Below are 15,759 nucleotides of genomic sequence, written 5' to 3'. Positions count from 1 at the left end.
AGTTGAACATGTTTGTGTAGGTAAGTAGGCCTACCAAGCAATGAAAAAATATTCAAACAATCACGTGCAATATTTCTAACTAAAGATCGCTATTTCAATGTGAGTATTTTTGGCGTGTTGTGATGTATTTGTGTGATATCTTGTGAATCTGCAACGCGCCCAAACACTGACCGTCGTTCTACGTCATTTGAAAGCGACTTTTCTCTCCGAAACAATATGGCTGCGCCCTGCGTCGATTGATAGTCTCAGGGACTGTATAATATGAGTACCGTAAACTTATAACTTACGAACCGCTTCAGTGGACACCAAATTTAGGGATTGCATGTGGCAATATTATGCACATTAAGGTTGTCGTCCTGCGAAAAGGTGTATCAGTCAACATGAGAGGCGCTACTCTCCTCAATATGAGGACATCTTCAATAACGGAGCTTAGGTCATTTCCCTTCTTGTGCAGGAAAGTGTCAAACAACTCCCATCAGCATGGCTCACAGAACGGGGCACAAACATCACCTGAGACCAAAGACCAACTCATTGAGAATGAGCCCACGGAGGAAGAGCAACGGAGACCCAAAAGAAAACCGAGCGAGAGTTCTGTGCTTCTCTTCCCCGGGCAGGGGAGTCAGTTCGTGGGTATGGGTCGCGGGCTTCTGAAATACAGAAACGTCAAGGACATGTTTGCCGTCGCGCAGAAGATACTGGGCTACGACTTGCTGTCTATGTGCCTAGATGGACCAGAGGAGGAATTGATGAAGACAGTCCACTGTCAGCCCGCCGTGTTTGTCACATCACTGGCGGCTGTGGAGAGGCTGAACCACGAAAACCCAGCGGTAAGCCACATAGTAGTTGCCATGTCTGTAGCTGCTTATGCGCCGATGCTGTGTGAGTTGCATCTTATTTAAATAGTTACAAGTGTGCATTTCATGGCAAAGTATACATTAAATATGTTTAACTATACAGCCTAAGACACCCTGATGTTTTATACTAATGATATTTTATTTCTCCACAAACAAAACTCATCGCACATCTTGTCATCCATCATATGCGACCTCATCCATCTCAAGGCCATTGAGAATTGTGTGGCTGCTGCAGGATTTAGTGTGGGAGAGTTTGCAGCCCTGGTGTTTTCTGGTGCCATGGATTTCGCAGAAGGTGAACCTCAACAGTCTATACAATGCTGTGCTATACTTAATTATGAACGGATGGTAAACAATTCTAAGTCGCCATAGTTTTCTTTCATCCTACAGCCCTGTATGCGGTGAAGGTGCGAGCAGAGGCCATGCAGAAAGCGTCAGAGCTGATCCCTAGTGGCATGCTGTCGGTAATGGGACGGCCCCAGGCTAAGTACAAATATGCCTGTTTGCAAGCCAGAGAGCACTGCCTTAGCCTGGGCATCAAGGAGCCCGTCTGCAGCGTGGCCAACTACCTTTTCCCCGACGGGAGAGTAATCGCTGGCCACAAAGAGGTAGTGGATGGATGGGGAGTCATTATTCTTTGAAGTTGGGTCACTCTCTTGGGCCACAACATCCTGGATTTCCGTACCTCACATTTATTTGAGATCAGAGTCAAGCAGGCACTAGGCCTACTTGTCAGATATACCTAAATGGGTTAGGGGAAGGAGCGAGGGGTGGAATTGGGAATGAGTAACAGACACTTCCTCCTGTCCTCCCTCCCTCAGGCACTGGACTTCCTACAACAGAACTCGAGGAAACTTCACTTCCTGCGTGCGCGGCCGCTCCCGGTGAGTGGGGCCTTCCACACAGCATTGATGGAATCTGCCAGCGAGCCCCTGAGAGATGTCCTCAGACAGGTGGAGGTACCGAACTTCATCAATCAGTCAATAATATATTTTCAATTTCCAGTTGGTCAATGTACTGTGCAGCCAGGATGTAACAAAACACAGCATACGTGAAGTATAGAATTTCTCCAGTCCTGTTGGTTGAAGTATGGTGGAGTTTACAAAATTTGATTCCTAACATGGGCCACAGACAGATTGTCAATTGTATAAGTTTGTTTAAAAACATTTACAGTTTCCTTTACCAAACCAGTCTCTCTGCCCATCCCAACTTAGGTACGTCGGCCCGAGATCAACGTGTACTCCAACGTGGACGCCAAGCGCTACATGCATGAGGGCCACGTGCGCAGGCAGCTGGCCAAGCAGCTGGTGTCACCAGTGAAGTGGGAGCAGACCCTCCACGAGGTGTTCGAGAGGACCCAGGGTCAGAGCTTCCCCCACACCTACGAGGTGGGCCCCGGGAAGCAGCTGGGGGCCACGCTGCAGAAGTGCAACATGAAGGCCTACAAGAGCTACACACACGTGGACGTCACCACCCACGATGACTGAGAGGATTATGGTCTGAGGAGTAAGACCGGACACATGGATTTGTGGAGAGACTCGTATCAATACAGTACAGTCTACATACTGTACAGTATACACCCATTGACAATCACCCATGTCGTGTCTTTGGCATCATTAAAGTGAAGACTAATTTTATCAAATCAATTCTCTGTAATTATTATTATGTGATTTAGTTTAATCATGTAAATGTAATTAACTAGGAATTCGGGGCACCAAGGAAAATCTACAGATTAGTTATAATTTTCCTAATAACTTTTCAGATATTTTAATATCTGATCAATTCGTTTTCTAATGAATTAATCATTCTTTACCTCACGTTAGTCTCATTCCGAACGTCGTAAATCGTTGGTTATCTGCACAAACCCAGCCTTTACTATGAATCATCCATACATCAATTGTCTTAATCATTTATTTACGAACTAAATAATCACAGAAATGCATAAAACAGATACGGTTAAGGAAATTATAGATGTGCCCTAGTGGGCTAAACCGGTATGACGGCTTGGTGGACAAATGAGGAAGTGGGTGTGGCTGAGAAGGCTGGGAAAGACAGACACTGCACAGTTGATAATTATAATAATTGAAATGCTAATCCTTTGCACACGAACGCTCACTCAACACTCACTTAATTGCAATCAATATATATATTTACGGTCAGTGTGTCATGATCTCTGTTGGAATCGTCTGTCTCAAAGCTTAGCCCTCTAAGGTAATCGAGGTACGCTTGGTCTGAAGTGGGCTTCTCTAGGTGGGGGTTTTATTCGGAACAGCAGAAAAGGCTGTCCCATGACGCAAGAAGTCTGTGCTCATGGGGCGGGCCATTGACTTAACTTTAAAGGGAATTGGATTCTCTTTCATGAAACATTTTAAAATCACATTACATAATTTCACAGTTTCATCTTTACTCATTCATTTTATACAATAATTAGATGCAAATCATAACAGAGACTCTTGTATAAACAGAGTTATGGTAATGTGGCTGTATTCATCTCTCAATGAGATCACAAACTAACAAAATGGACCGGTCGTAGCTGGATTCTCCACCGACCGGTTACACATTCTCCAAAACATGGATATTGTTTAGTTCTCAAGTTCTGTGAGGTAGAAGAAGTTCTACTGTGAACCTTTCTCTCTCTATACTGCATGAGGGAGAGAGGCTCCTCCAGGAATATACGATCTGAGATAACAGCCTGGGTGTAGGGGGAAGAGAGAGAGTTGGTGCTTGCTATATCTGAAGAGGGCCACGTCATGACACCCAAAATGAGTAAATCAGTACTAAAGACAGATACACATACATTACCTACAGTATACTTCCTTCAATGTGACAGAAATGACTTTGTCCATATGAACTCATTCAAGTGACCTTGCACCAATAAATAAATATCTGGTATTTATGAGAGTCAAGTCAGTTTGGTTTCCTCAAGTCATTAAAAAATATTTTTACAGCTTCCATTTAATGGTGTGATAAGATAGTTGTGGCAATTAAATGTCTAACCAGTAACAGGCCCAATCTTTATAGAAAATACTGCAGACCAGCAACAGTCTTTAAAACATGCATAAGTTGATAAGACTATAAAAACCGTGATCCAGCACAATCAAACAACACACACTGCATTTATTTTTTCTTAAATTAAAGTCTATAGTAATTTTTTTAAAAATCTCACTCAATTAGGAAATTGTCCAACATAGAACATTGTAGCTAGAAGTCCAGCTCAAGGCCCCCTCAGTGCAACGGTTAGCCTTTCTACTCCTTCCACAATGCAGTGCAAATGGTTGCCGTGGCCACCAGTGCCACCGTGGCAAGCGTCGCTTTGGCCCAACCAGGGTAGTTAGGAGGTTCAATACTGGAAACCTGTGTAGGGGCAAGGGACAACACACGAGTAGTAGTAAGAGACTTATCCCCAATCCCAAATCTACCCTTAGCCCCTACCCCCAATGCATATGAGGAAAAGTATATATTGTAGGTATAGGAAGTGTGCTAGTGGCTCTTACCCAGGCTACCCAAGCCTCTGCTCTCTGTGTAGCCTGCCTGTGGACAGCGGAGGCCAACCAGGCTTTGACCACGCCTGGCAAACTCTTCACTCCCCAAAGCTGTCCTTGTATCCCCCTGATAATGAGTTACATGAGATCTTTGTTAACCATATTATCTTCATTAATTGCGTGTTAAATATTTCTTATGTGCAAAATAAGCACTGATTTACTAGTTGTTTGGCACAATACATCCTGGTCTTTGAGCCCTCTCACCTGTAGATGCTTCTAGTCAGGGCATGGGCAGGACTTGTCACATGGAGAGTTTGTGGCACAGGCCACTGATTAGGGAGTCTCTCTGCCCATTCACGGTCCAGTCTGTCACCCATCTCTGCCAGCTGACGACCTGTAGCCCGGGCAGCCCTGGCATGGATCCTAAAGGAGGGACGGACAGAAATGATGTTCACAAAACATTAGAAATGCGTTCTTTATTCCTTGAGGTAATCAGTGATTGGGTAGCAACAAAGTGTCCAGTTTCAACCATTTTGCTTTCACCCATCTCAAATTAGTGACTACTTCAATGGAGGAAAAAACGAGGGTTGGAATACCTCCTTTGAATGTCATAAGAGAACATCAGCTAAATGTGTATGTGACCAATAAAATTGGATTTGACAGAGTTTGAGTGAAATGTAACAATTTCTTATCTCGTATCGTCTGTGTAAACTGATCAAGAGGTCAGGACTGGGGTGACGTAGCCTCTACCTGAGATTCACATCAGACAGGGTGACGTTGTCCACCTCACTAGGTCCAGCCCTGAGGGAAATGGCACGGCGTCGCTCTCTTCTGTGCTCCACCATTTTGTTTTCTGATAAAGAAAATAGTTTGCCACACACATGTTATGAGTTTCAGGGTGTCACACATAAATCATGTGGAAGCCATGTCAGGAAAACAGTTGTGTGTGTGTGTGTGTGTGTGTGTGTGTGTGTGTGTGTGTGTGTGTGTGTGTGTGTGTGTGTGTGTGTGTGTGTGTGCTAACAGGTGAGTCAGTGCACCTAGCTGTGTGTGTGACTATGGTCATAATAAATGTAACGCCCATAATTATCTACCTGTGTAAATATTGAGTCATGTGATCAGAAGTGTGTTGCCGGGGAGATTATTCAGGTCAGTGGACACAAACTTTCCTCATCCTGAAAAGATGTCATCTTCAGGATTCACTGCACAGGATGGGCTCAGTGAGGTTTCAAGATACAGTGTGTGTGATACAGAAAATAAACACACGTATGTGTGTGTCCCAAAGCTGTTCTGTCCCTCTGCCCACCTGTCCCTAAGCTGTTCTGTCCCTCTGCTCTCCTGTCCCAAAGCTGTTCTGTCCCTCTGCCCACCTGTCCCTAAGCTGTTCTGTCCCTCTGCTCTCCTGTCCCTAAGCTGTTCTGTCCCTCTGCTCGCCTGTCCCTAAGCTGTTCTGTCCCTCTGTTCACCTGTCCCTCTGCTCTCCTGTCCCTAAGCTGTTCTGTCCCTCTGCTCTCCTGTCCCGAAGCTGTTCTGTCCCTCTGCTCTCCTGTCCCTAAGCTGTTCTGTCCCTCTGCTCTCCTGTCCCTAAGCTGTTCTGTCCCTCTGCTCTCCTGTCCCGAAGCTGTTCTGTCCCTCTGCTCTCCTGTCCCTAAGCTGTTCTGTCCCTCTGCTCACGTGCTGTTGGAGAGATAGTCACAATGCAAATGGTGGATTTACATTACTCAAATCAACCAAACGGCTACCATCGCAAAACAATTGCTTCCTTGTTTTGTCATCTTAAAATATACATTTGATTTGTAATGTTACATAATGTCCTTACAAATGTAATGTCTCAAGCCAATCCAATGAAAGGATGGATTTGTCATTAGTCTTGAGTTTATGGAGTTTGAGTTTATTTTATTTTTTATAGGGACAGTACACATTAATCAACGTTTCAGTAAAAGTTTCGATTTTAGCCAGCCGGCTAATTTTCAACCGCAGTCCCTGGGCAGGTTATTTAAAAACAATTACAATATAGACAACCATTGAACAATGAGCACAGGCAGAGCAACATAGGACAAGCAAGACATAGCATACAGACAGAGCAACATAGAACAAAAAGCAGCAAGACAAAATTCATAAAAGCAACAAAGTGTTTCCATACCTCACAAGCTACAGACAACCGACAACATGGAAAGCGGCAAAATGATAGGCAAATAAAAATAAATACAATATAAAATATAGGTAATAAAGATGCTATGAATTATTAAATGAATAAGTATTAATGCTAATAACATATATTCCTTAGCTCTACAGCATGATCAAATCATAACAATTGGGGGAAAATATTATTTGTGGATAGTAATGTTTGATAGGGGTTTGTCAAGACAAGGTGATGTCATCCTCTTCACCAAACAAACCGAAGGTCGATTTGAAGATCACACAAAGCAAGAAAGACAGTATAATTTTCCCCATTTGAATGTAAAATATTTAAACAATGATAATGATCATATCATTATTCATATTTTGTCATCGAGTTACACATCTATGGAAGAGCAGTACTGCAGTCAATATGTGTCGACACAATGTTCCTTGTCTGACGACGAAGGAACAGGTGCATTGTAGAATAACAAAAATGTCAAACTTACCTATTTTGTAGATTAAAGTAGACGCCGCCCTGTAACGCAAATGATATGGCCATTATAGAACAATATCCTAAATATAAAAATATTTTGAACATTTCACAGTTGTTTATAATGTTCCAACTTACAGCAGCGTCCTTTAATCTTGTTGTTTTCAGGTAACTTCCACAATTATCATTTCAACAGCCACGCCTATGGCAGTTACACCAGGAAGATCCTTGAGGAGTGTTTCTCTCAACAACCACTAGAGGGAATCATGAGGCGCAAAATGTCCCTGCACTAAAAATTGGACCATGTGCATTTAGCGCCACCCTGTGGTGGAACGAGCCGGGAATATTTGACAGTTCGACGCGTCGTCGGTTGCTAGGTTATTCACCCGGAAGAGCACGGTATTCATCTTCCAGCTGACTGGGATGGATCGATAAATCAAGATAAGAGATAACTAGCATCCACCCTTTTAGCAGATTACATGGGTGAAGTCAATAAATTGAGGATTTCTCCTTTATAATTTGCATTAAATTCCCCTTGAAGGCGATTGAACCAGACATCACGATTGGATGAAAATCATTATCCTTTGCAGGTGTCTCAGGCAGGGTGGATCCAGCTAGCTGGGGCTGATGACCGGAGGTCTGACAAGAAGATTAGAAGATCGATTTCCAGGTAGCTAGCTAAAACTGTTATTTGGTGTGGAAGGATACATAGATACTTAGCTAGCTGACATAACGCGATTGTGTCCAATGCTTTACAGGACACCAAAATGCTACCAAAAGATAGTTGTGAATATAGCACATGAATTCAGTGGTTTTGCGAGATAGCTAACTGCAGTGGCTCATCATGGGCAAAACAATAGACTATGAACGTTAGTTATACCTATGTTTATTACACGTGCTAAGCTCATCTGTGCGTGTGTGTTTGTGCTTGCATTGGTGTGTGTTTCTCTCTTTCTCTCTCTCTCTCTCTCTCTCTCTCTCTCTCTCTCTCTCTCTCTCTCTCTCTCTCTCTGTGTGTGTGTGTGTGTGTGTGTGTGTGTGTGTGTGTGTGTGTGTGTGTGTGTGTGTGTGTGTGTGTGTGTGTGTGTGTGTGTGTGTGTGTGTGTGTGTGTGTGTGTGTGTGTGTGTGTGTGTGTGAGAGAGAGAGAGAGAGAGACTAGGAGGAACCATGGCTAATAAGGTGAAATGGGTGACCGACATTGAGAAATCCGTACTCATCAACAACTTTGAGAAGAGAGGATGGACTCAGGTCACAGAGAACGAGGACTGGAACTTCTACTGGTAGGCTGTCATTGGAGCTATGGAGCTTTCTCTGAGTGACAATACACAGTGGGTGCTTATGAATGCCAGTGTAGCACATACAGAGATCAGGGTCGTGTTCAGTGGGCACAAAACGGGAGAGAAGAATGCTTTGAAACAGGCGATTCTACTTGGTCTTGTCAAATAAAAACACTCCATCAGCCTTGGGGAAACCCTGTTTATGATCCGTCTATGCCTCCCTATAGGATGAGCGTCCAGACCATCCGGAACGTGTTCAGTGTGGACACGGGTTACCGTCTCTCGGATGAGCAGATGGTCAACCACTTCCCCAACCACTACGAGCTGACCAGGAAGGACCTGATGATCAAGAACATCAAACGCTACCGCAAAGATATGGAGAAGGAGGGAAGCCCGCTGGCCGAGAAAGACGAAAACGGGAAATACCTTTATTTAGGTGGCAGTTATGAGCTTTCCCGTACACGCACACTGCTTACTTACAATATATGTAAATAAATATGGACGTAAGATACATTTAAATTTCAGTTGCACCTGCTACAAGGGGCTCTGACTAGAAGTGGCCCTTTTTTGGGGGTTTTGGGCAATAACAGAGCTAAACTCACTCATTATTTTATGTCGACAAATGTCATCAATACTGTCCTTTCATATTTCTCTGTTTTTACACTCCCTCTCTCCCTGTCTGGTTGTGACCCAGACTTTGTGCCGGTGACGTTCATGCTGCCGGCGGATTATAATCTGTTTGTGGAGGAGTTCCGTAAGAGTCCTTCCAGCACGTGGATAATGAAGCCGTGTGGGAAGGCTCAGGGAAAAGGCATTTTCCTCATCAACAAACTTTCCCAGATCAAGAAGTGGTCTCGAGACAGCCGTACATCCACGTGAGTGCTGACACACACACACACACACACACACACACACACACACACACACACACACACACACACACACACACACACACACACACACACACACACACACACACACACACACACACACACACACACACACACACACACACACACACACACACACACACTTCTACTAACTACTGATAAACATGTCCTGTGTGTGGCTGCCAAAGGTGAGTCTTTGCTTGCATTTGCATTGTTCACAGTCAGTCTTATGTCATACAGGTAGTATTACCCCACTACTCTGGAATCTGCTGTTCTCAACACTGTTGTCCGTAGATGAGATGTCCATAGATAAATGACTGATGCTCCGTTTCCTTTGTGTTTGCTAGGTTTGTAGCGGCCTCAAGTGGCAAGGAGGCCTATGTCATCTCTCTGTACATCGACAACCCACTGCTGATCGGAGGCAAGAAGTTTGACCTGCGTCTCTACGTGTTGGTTACCACCTATCGACCTCTCAAGTGTTACATGTAGGTTTATGATTAACCTAAAGCCTACAGCCCGGGTTCATTTCCCTCAAGTCCTACCGCCCTGAAATGACTGGATAGGTAATAGATAGATAATAACTTAATTGTCCCTTTACTAACAGAAACATAGACAGTATTTGACATATAATGCAAATACATGATTATAAACAGTGCAGTATGCATATATACGTTTTCATAATTCTGTAAAACATTAAAGGATATTGCCACTCGGATGAATTATAACTTCAGCATTTGATCAGATCAGTATTTGACCATTTGGACCTTTGTGTTGCTTCCAGGTATAAACTGGGTTTCTGCCGGTTTTGCACAGTGAAGTACACCCCCAGCACTAGTGAACTGGACAACATGTTTGTGCACCTGACCAATGTGGCCATTCAGAGACATGGGGTAAGTGTGTATGTGTGTTTTCAAGACAGATAACACATACACAACCCACTAAATGGGCCTACAACAGGCAGAAATGTCTCCTACATAAATATATGAGTTTCTATGCGTATATATTTCTACGTGTGTACAATACATCTATACACGTTGCAGGATGACTATAACCATGTCCACGGTGGGAAGTGGACGGTCAGTAACCTGCGTCTGTACCTGGAGAGCACCAGGGGGAAGGAGGTGACCAGCCGACTGTTTGACCAGATCCACTGGATCATGGTGCAGTCCCTAAAGGCTGTCGCTGTGAGTGGTCACACACACATACGGAAACAAAAACGTGTTCCCCATTTTATCCCTGCTGTGTTGCAGCTGCTCTTCCCTTTTTCACTCCTGTCCCACACACTCAACGCACTAACTTCCCTTTCCCCTCTAAACACTCCCTCTCTCTCTCTCTCTCTTCACAGCCCGTCATGAACAATGATAAACATTGCTTTGAGTGTTATGGATATGACATCATCATCGATGACAAGCTGAAGCCATGGCTCATTGAGGTGAGGCGCCCACCCACACACACAAACACAGTGTAATTACATGACATAGGCAAAAATAACGTGAAGTAAAAAAGTCTCTCTTATTGTGAACACACTATAGTTTTGCTCACTAATTCTTGTTCCTACGAAGATGACCTCGTGTCAAAAGGTTTTCTTTGTTCTGCATTGTTTGTGAAGGGAAACCAGTGCTGCGTACCTTTCTCTGTCTATCAAGTTTAATGTCCTTAGGGTTGACTTTTCTCTCTCTCTCTGTGTGTGAGTGTTTGTATATGTGTGTGTGTGTGTTTGTGTCTGAGGTGTTTGACTAAAACCTGCTCAAGGCAATGTACAGGAAACAAACCGTACTCTGGTTCACCAGCAGTTATGTATGTTTTTAGGATTTAGGAATGTCACAATGAAACAATTGTCTGTTGTTATGACTCTGTAAACTCCTTCAATCTTCTCTATCTGCCATTGTTTGCATACTGAGTCGTTTACTTTCTATTGGTTTCTCACTGTGAATGTCTGGCTGAGTACATGAAGTCAAACATTCTCGGAGGGTACTAGCAATTACACATTTGACTTCAACAGGAATAAAAACGGATCTATTTTGGTAGATTGTTTAAGTTTGCCTGGTCCAGTATTCACTAAGCGTCCCTGTGTGTAGGAGTGCTGATTCACTGTGAGATCCTCTGGTACAGCCACCCGGGGCAGAATAGCCGGCATGCCAAAGCCAAGCCCTCATTAGTGTGTATTGTCGAAGAACAGCTGGGGAACCAACCTGCAGCAGTCTCAGTCTGCAAAGGCTGGGAAACAAGGAAGTGATTCCAACCAAGCTGTGTGTGTGTGTGTCTTTCTGGGATTGATCTCTATTTTTCTCTCTCTTAGTTGTCCATGTGGGTGTCTGTGTGCCAGTATATTTACAACCCACATCCACCTCTGCTGCTATTACATTGTCCGTGTGGTACATTTCCTGCCTGATAAGCAGCTCCCAGTTCCTATGGGGACCGATAGGAAATGAAAACAGTGAAATAGTGAGGTCATTCCTGCCTGTTACTAGTCTCCAGTACTTTGTACTCTACTCATACTCAGGACAGAACTTTCCATGCTGCCCCGTGTGTACATAATGACTAATGCTTATCCTGACCTGTGCTCTCTGCTGTGTGTGTGTGTGTGTGTGTGTGTGTGTGTGTGTGTGTGTGTGTGTGTGTGTGTGTGTGTGTGTGTGTGTGTGTGTGTGTGTGTGTGTGTGTGTGTGTGTGTGTGTGTGTGTGTGTGTGTGTGTGTCGCGTCTATCCTCCAGGTTAACGCTTCTCCGTCGCTCACTTCCAGCACAGCCAACGACCGGATCCTGAAGTACAATCTGATCAATGACACTCTCAACATCGTCACACCCAACGGGGACATTCCCGACTGCCGCTGGAACCGCAGCCCACCCCGAGAGGCCCTGGGCAACTACCAAGTCCTGTGAGTGACAGCCCCCTCCTCCTATCACAGCGCTCAAGGGAGAAAACAGGCCTGGGGCGTGTTCAGCAGGACGCAGCGTTTTGGAATATTTAGATAGAAATATGCTATGCTTCTCTGGCATGTAGAATAAGGAATCAAGTTGGATCTAATCATGGCATTTCTATCTGCAGCGTTTGACTACGGAATGTGTGTAACGTCGTTCGTCTGTTGAATGAAGAGAGTCAGACCGAAATGCAGCGTGTAGGTTATTCATGACTTTAATGAAGGAATTGCGGTACATGAAATAACTGAAATATTAAAACAACAAACGGAACGTGAAACCTATTACAGCCTATCTGGTAAACACTACACAGAGACAGGAACAAACACCCACAAAATACAACGCGAACTCAGGCTACCTAAATACGGTTCCCAATCCGAGACAACGAGAATCACCTGACTCCAATTGAGAATCGCCTCAGGCAGCCAAGCCTAACTAGACACACCCCTAATCATACACAATCCCAATTAATACAAACCCCAATACGAAACACAACATATAAACCCATGTCACACCCTGGCCTACCCAAACATATACCAAAAATACAAAATACAGTGACCAAGGCGTGACAATGTGGCCCAGGGTAAAAAGAAACACACTATTTGTTTAAAAAATCTAATTCTGGAGTGCCAGATGGACAGGGTTTGACGTTTTGAAACTACTGGTCCATCAAGCCAGGATTAACGGTTAGAGAAAATACCTCTAACCGTGAACTGATTTAGGATCAGATGAACTGAAACAAGCCATCTACGATTCACCGCATAGCAGCTTCTAGTCATTGTTGCTAGCTATCTGACCGATCAGAATGACAACACACAGCCTTTTACCTCAGAGTTACATTTTTGTTGTGATGTTATTACTATATTCTCTTCATACTTCCTATATCTAGCATCCATACTTATTTTATGAGATGGAGAACACTTTGTGAGGGATCTTAGACCATTCCTACATACAGAATCCACAGCAGATTGGTGGCACTATAATTGGGGAGAACAGGCTCTTGCTAATGGCTGGAGCAGAATGAGTGAAATGGTATCAAAACCATCAAACACATGGTTTCCATTTATTCTGTTCCAGGTGTTATTATGAGCCATCCTCCCCTCAGCAGCCTCCACTGACAGAATCCTTCCAGATCCTTGATATACTTCGTCTGCGCCTTATAGACTGCCCTCTTCAATTCAAACCACAGCTTTTCAATAGGTTTCTACTTTTGATTTTGGGGCCAATGAACCATTTCTTTGTGGATTTTGATGTGTGCTTGGGGTTATTGTCTTGCTTGAAGATCCACTTGCGGCCAAGTTTCGGGCCTCCTGGCAGAGGCAACCATGTTTTTGTCAATAATATCCTGATACTGGGTAAAGTTCATGATGCCGTTGACATTAACAAGGACCCCACGACCAGTGGAAGCAAAATAGCCCCATAAGATACACCACCAAACTTTACAGTAGGTACTGGGTTCTTTTCTGCTCATGCATTCTCATGTCGACGCCAAACCCACCACTAGTGTGCGTGGCCAAATATCTCTATTTTTGGATCATCTTTATCGAGGGTGTCACTCATTTCGTACCCCACTGTAGCTCCTACCAATACTCTGTCTTAGAAAAAAAGGTCATAGCTAGGACCTAAAACTGTTCTTTGGCTATCCACATAGTAGAACCCTTTGAAGAACCCTTGGAACACAAAAGAGTTCTACCTAGAACCAAAAAAAGGTTCTCCTATGGGGGCAGCCGAAGAACCCTTTTGGAAGCCTTTTTTCTAAGAGTGTACTCTCTCTCTCTATCCTCTGTCTCTCTCTATCCTCTGTCTCTTCCCCTCCCTTCCTGCCTCCGTCTCTCTCTCACTCACCACTCTCTCCCTCCCTGCCTCTCTGTCTTCCCCTCCGTCCCTGCCTCTCTCACTCTCCCTGCTGCCCTCCCTCTATCTCTCCCTTCCTCAGGTACGACGAGGAGCAGGCGCTGAGCGAGAATGCAGAACGCGACCTACGGAGTCGCTCAGGCCAATCGCTGGGGTCTAAGGGAACGGCGAAGGGGGGCACCGGGCCTCGCCCAGCTGCCGCCACCTGGAAGTGAGGTGGCAATGTCCAACGCCTCACTGTCCCTTCACTGATCTCTCAGTGACCTCTCGTTGCTCTTCCTGTGTCATTCATGGGGTAAAGGGGGTCGGGGGCAAGGGACGACCCAGACAGAGGGATGGAAGGATGACAGGGAGGGAGAGGACCCAGTAAGCTCTGAGGACCCTGCCATGCATCACAAGTAAGGACACATGTGTGTCAGTACAGAAAGGGTCACACACTCACGTTTATCAGAAGCTCTGTATAATACACTAAATAATAGCATTTATCAACCTTTTATATAACAATGGGAAGGGGACGTTCTCAGATGACTGTTAGAGGATTTCAATCAATGCACCTGTTTGAATAATGTTTACATATATTGTCTTGGAATTGTTTTAATTGAAGATTTTTTTATGTTTTCAAGCAGAATATTTGCTAGGTTAAGACACATTGACGTGTGTAATTATTCTGTTCATGTCTGAAAACTGACAGGTTTCACCTCTTTATTCTGAAATGCATGACCCGAAAAGCATTTGCTATATGTTGACTGTATAAAACATAGTGTAATGGACAATGCTTTGAAGCATTTGCTTTTCAAGCCACTGGAGTAGGCTATAAGGCTACAGTATGCACAGTATGCATAGGACAGTCAACGTTTTGAAATTACTTTTATAAAACTGAGAGACTTGTTCAATGTTTGGTTATACAACTTTACTTTTGAGTTGTTACTCATAAGTTCAACTTTGGGATAAAGAAATGCTTTCACAGTTAAATATCTGGATATAAAGTGAAGAGGTGAGCTCTTCAAACGTTGAAGTACCTTCCATTTTGTGTTGTGGATGACATTGCCATGCCAACAAATATTTTCCTGTGGTGTGACCTTGGAGGGGTGACCTCGAAACCAGGGTTGCGTCCCAAAGGGCACCCTATTACCTATGGGCCCTGGTTAAAAGTAGTGCACTATATAGGGAATAGGGTGCCATTTGAGACATTGACCAGCACACCCTTGGTCTGCCTGTGTGTTTAAGATAATCCCATTCTGGTCACAGTGTGTGGTCACCTCGAGCGGTTGGCATACAAGAGACTAAAGCTGAAGCTGACTAAAGCTGAAGTGGCTACTGAGCTACAACAGACTGAACCATCTGATTGTGTGAAAGTGAACATGATGTAATAACCCATAGAGTATCTTTATTCATTTCTTATATACAGTACCATACATCCCACCCCACTGTGGTCCCCAGAGTTGTTAAAGGGATAGTTCACCCAAAGGAAACCAATATGTCATTTGGGTGAATGATTACTTTAACAGTCACCATTAGATTTAGCCTTTAATGATGTGGACTTTTTTGTATAGAAGACTGTACCATGTTTTATATATACTAATATGGTGCTGCTGCCTTTGTCTTACAGATGGATTTAGTACACAATGAAATATACACTGTTACATTAAAATAACATATGTACTTTTGACACTATTTGGTTATGCATTTCATGTCATCCTTTTACCCTCATTCTTTGTTGCAATTATATATTTTTTATATACATGTACTGAATATAGGAATTATAAACATGCAATGTTTTTGGTTTTTAAATGTATTAATAATTCCTGGTGCCTCAAATGTCTGCATGTAATAAATCCAATTAAACAATGGGGGATTTGTGTAAATCTCTAT

At 43.8% G+C, this 15,759-nt stretch overlaps 2 protein-coding genes across 5 annotated transcripts; both read left to right on the top strand.

Moving 5' to 3' along the window:
• Positions 1–182: 182 nt before the first annotated feature.
• On the top strand, positions 183–2,497 carry mcat (malonyl CoA:ACP acyltransferase (mitochondrial)). Its single transcript, XM_046329074.1, has 5 exons — positions 183–827; positions 1,062–1,149; positions 1,245–1,462; positions 1,676–1,813; positions 2,069–2,497. The coding sequence occupies exons 1-5, from the start codon at positions 336–338 to the stop codon at positions 2,339–2,341; spliced, it is 1,209 nt and encodes a 402-aa protein (XP_046185030.1). The 5' UTR covers positions 183–335; the 3' UTR covers positions 2,342–2,497.
• Positions 2,498–7,317: 4,820 nt separating this feature from the next.
• Positions 7,318–15,734, top strand: LOC124014052 (polyglutamylase complex subunit TTLL1). Of its 4 annotated transcripts, XM_046328733.1 has the most exons (11): positions 7,416–7,430; positions 7,538–7,617; positions 8,095–8,228; positions 8,453–8,661; positions 8,920–9,100; positions 9,463–9,600; positions 9,897–10,005; positions 10,156–10,299; positions 10,461–10,547; positions 11,830–11,993; positions 13,970–15,734. In XM_046328733.1, the coding sequence occupies exons 3-11, from the start codon at positions 8,116–8,118 to the stop codon at positions 14,100–14,102; spliced, it is 1,278 nt and encodes a 425-aa protein (XP_046184689.1). In that variant the 5' UTR covers positions 7,416–7,430; positions 7,538–7,617; positions 8,095–8,115; the 3' UTR covers positions 14,103–15,734. The 4 variants fall into 4 exon arrangements, 3 of the variants coding, with proteins under 3 accessions (XP_046184688.1, XP_046184687.1, XP_046184689.1); XR_006834956.1 differs by having other exon boundaries at positions 7,318–7,617; positions 8,087–8,228; positions 11,859–11,993; positions 13,970–14,108; XM_046328732.1 differs by having other exon boundaries at positions 7,318–7,617; positions 8,091–8,228.
• Positions 15,735–15,759: the final 25 nt, after the last annotated feature.

Source organism: Oncorhynchus gorbuscha, linkage group LG25, assembly GCF_021184085.1.
Source record: "Oncorhynchus gorbuscha isolate QuinsamMale2020 ecotype Even-year linkage group LG25, OgorEven_v1.0, whole genome shotgun sequence".
Classification (NCBI taxonomy): Eukaryota; Metazoa; Chordata; class Actinopteri; order Salmoniformes; family Salmonidae; genus Oncorhynchus; species Oncorhynchus gorbuscha.
The sequence above is the reverse complement of the archived record's forward strand: the minus strand, read 5'-3'. Positions and strand labels throughout refer to the sequence as shown.

Bases quoted from the DNA above. Each gene is read 5' to 3' on its own strand.
- mcat (XM_046329074.1), top strand. From the start codon at position 336: ATGCACATTAAGGTTGTCGTCCTGCGAAAAGGTGTATCAGTCAACATG. The intron at 1,150-1,244 runs GTGAACCTCAAC...TTCATCCTACAG, and splicing joins TGCCATGGATTTCGCAGAAG to CCCTGTATGCGGTGAAGGTG. The intron at 1,814-2,068 runs GTACCGAACTTC...ATCCCAACTTAG, and splicing joins ATGTCCTCAGACAGGTGGAG to GTACGTCGGCCCGAGATCAA.
- LOC124014052 (XM_046328731.1), top strand. From the start codon at position 7,575: ATGACCGGAGGTCTGACAAGAAGATTAGAAGATCGATTTCCAG. The intron at 10,006-10,155 runs GTAAGTGTGTAT...TACACGTTGCAG, and splicing joins TGGCCATTCAGAGACATGGG to GATGACTATAACCATGTCCA. The intron at 10,548-11,829 runs GTGAGGCGCCCA...TCTATCCTCCAG, and splicing joins TGAAGCCATGGCTCATTGAG to GTTAACGCTTCTCCGTCGCT.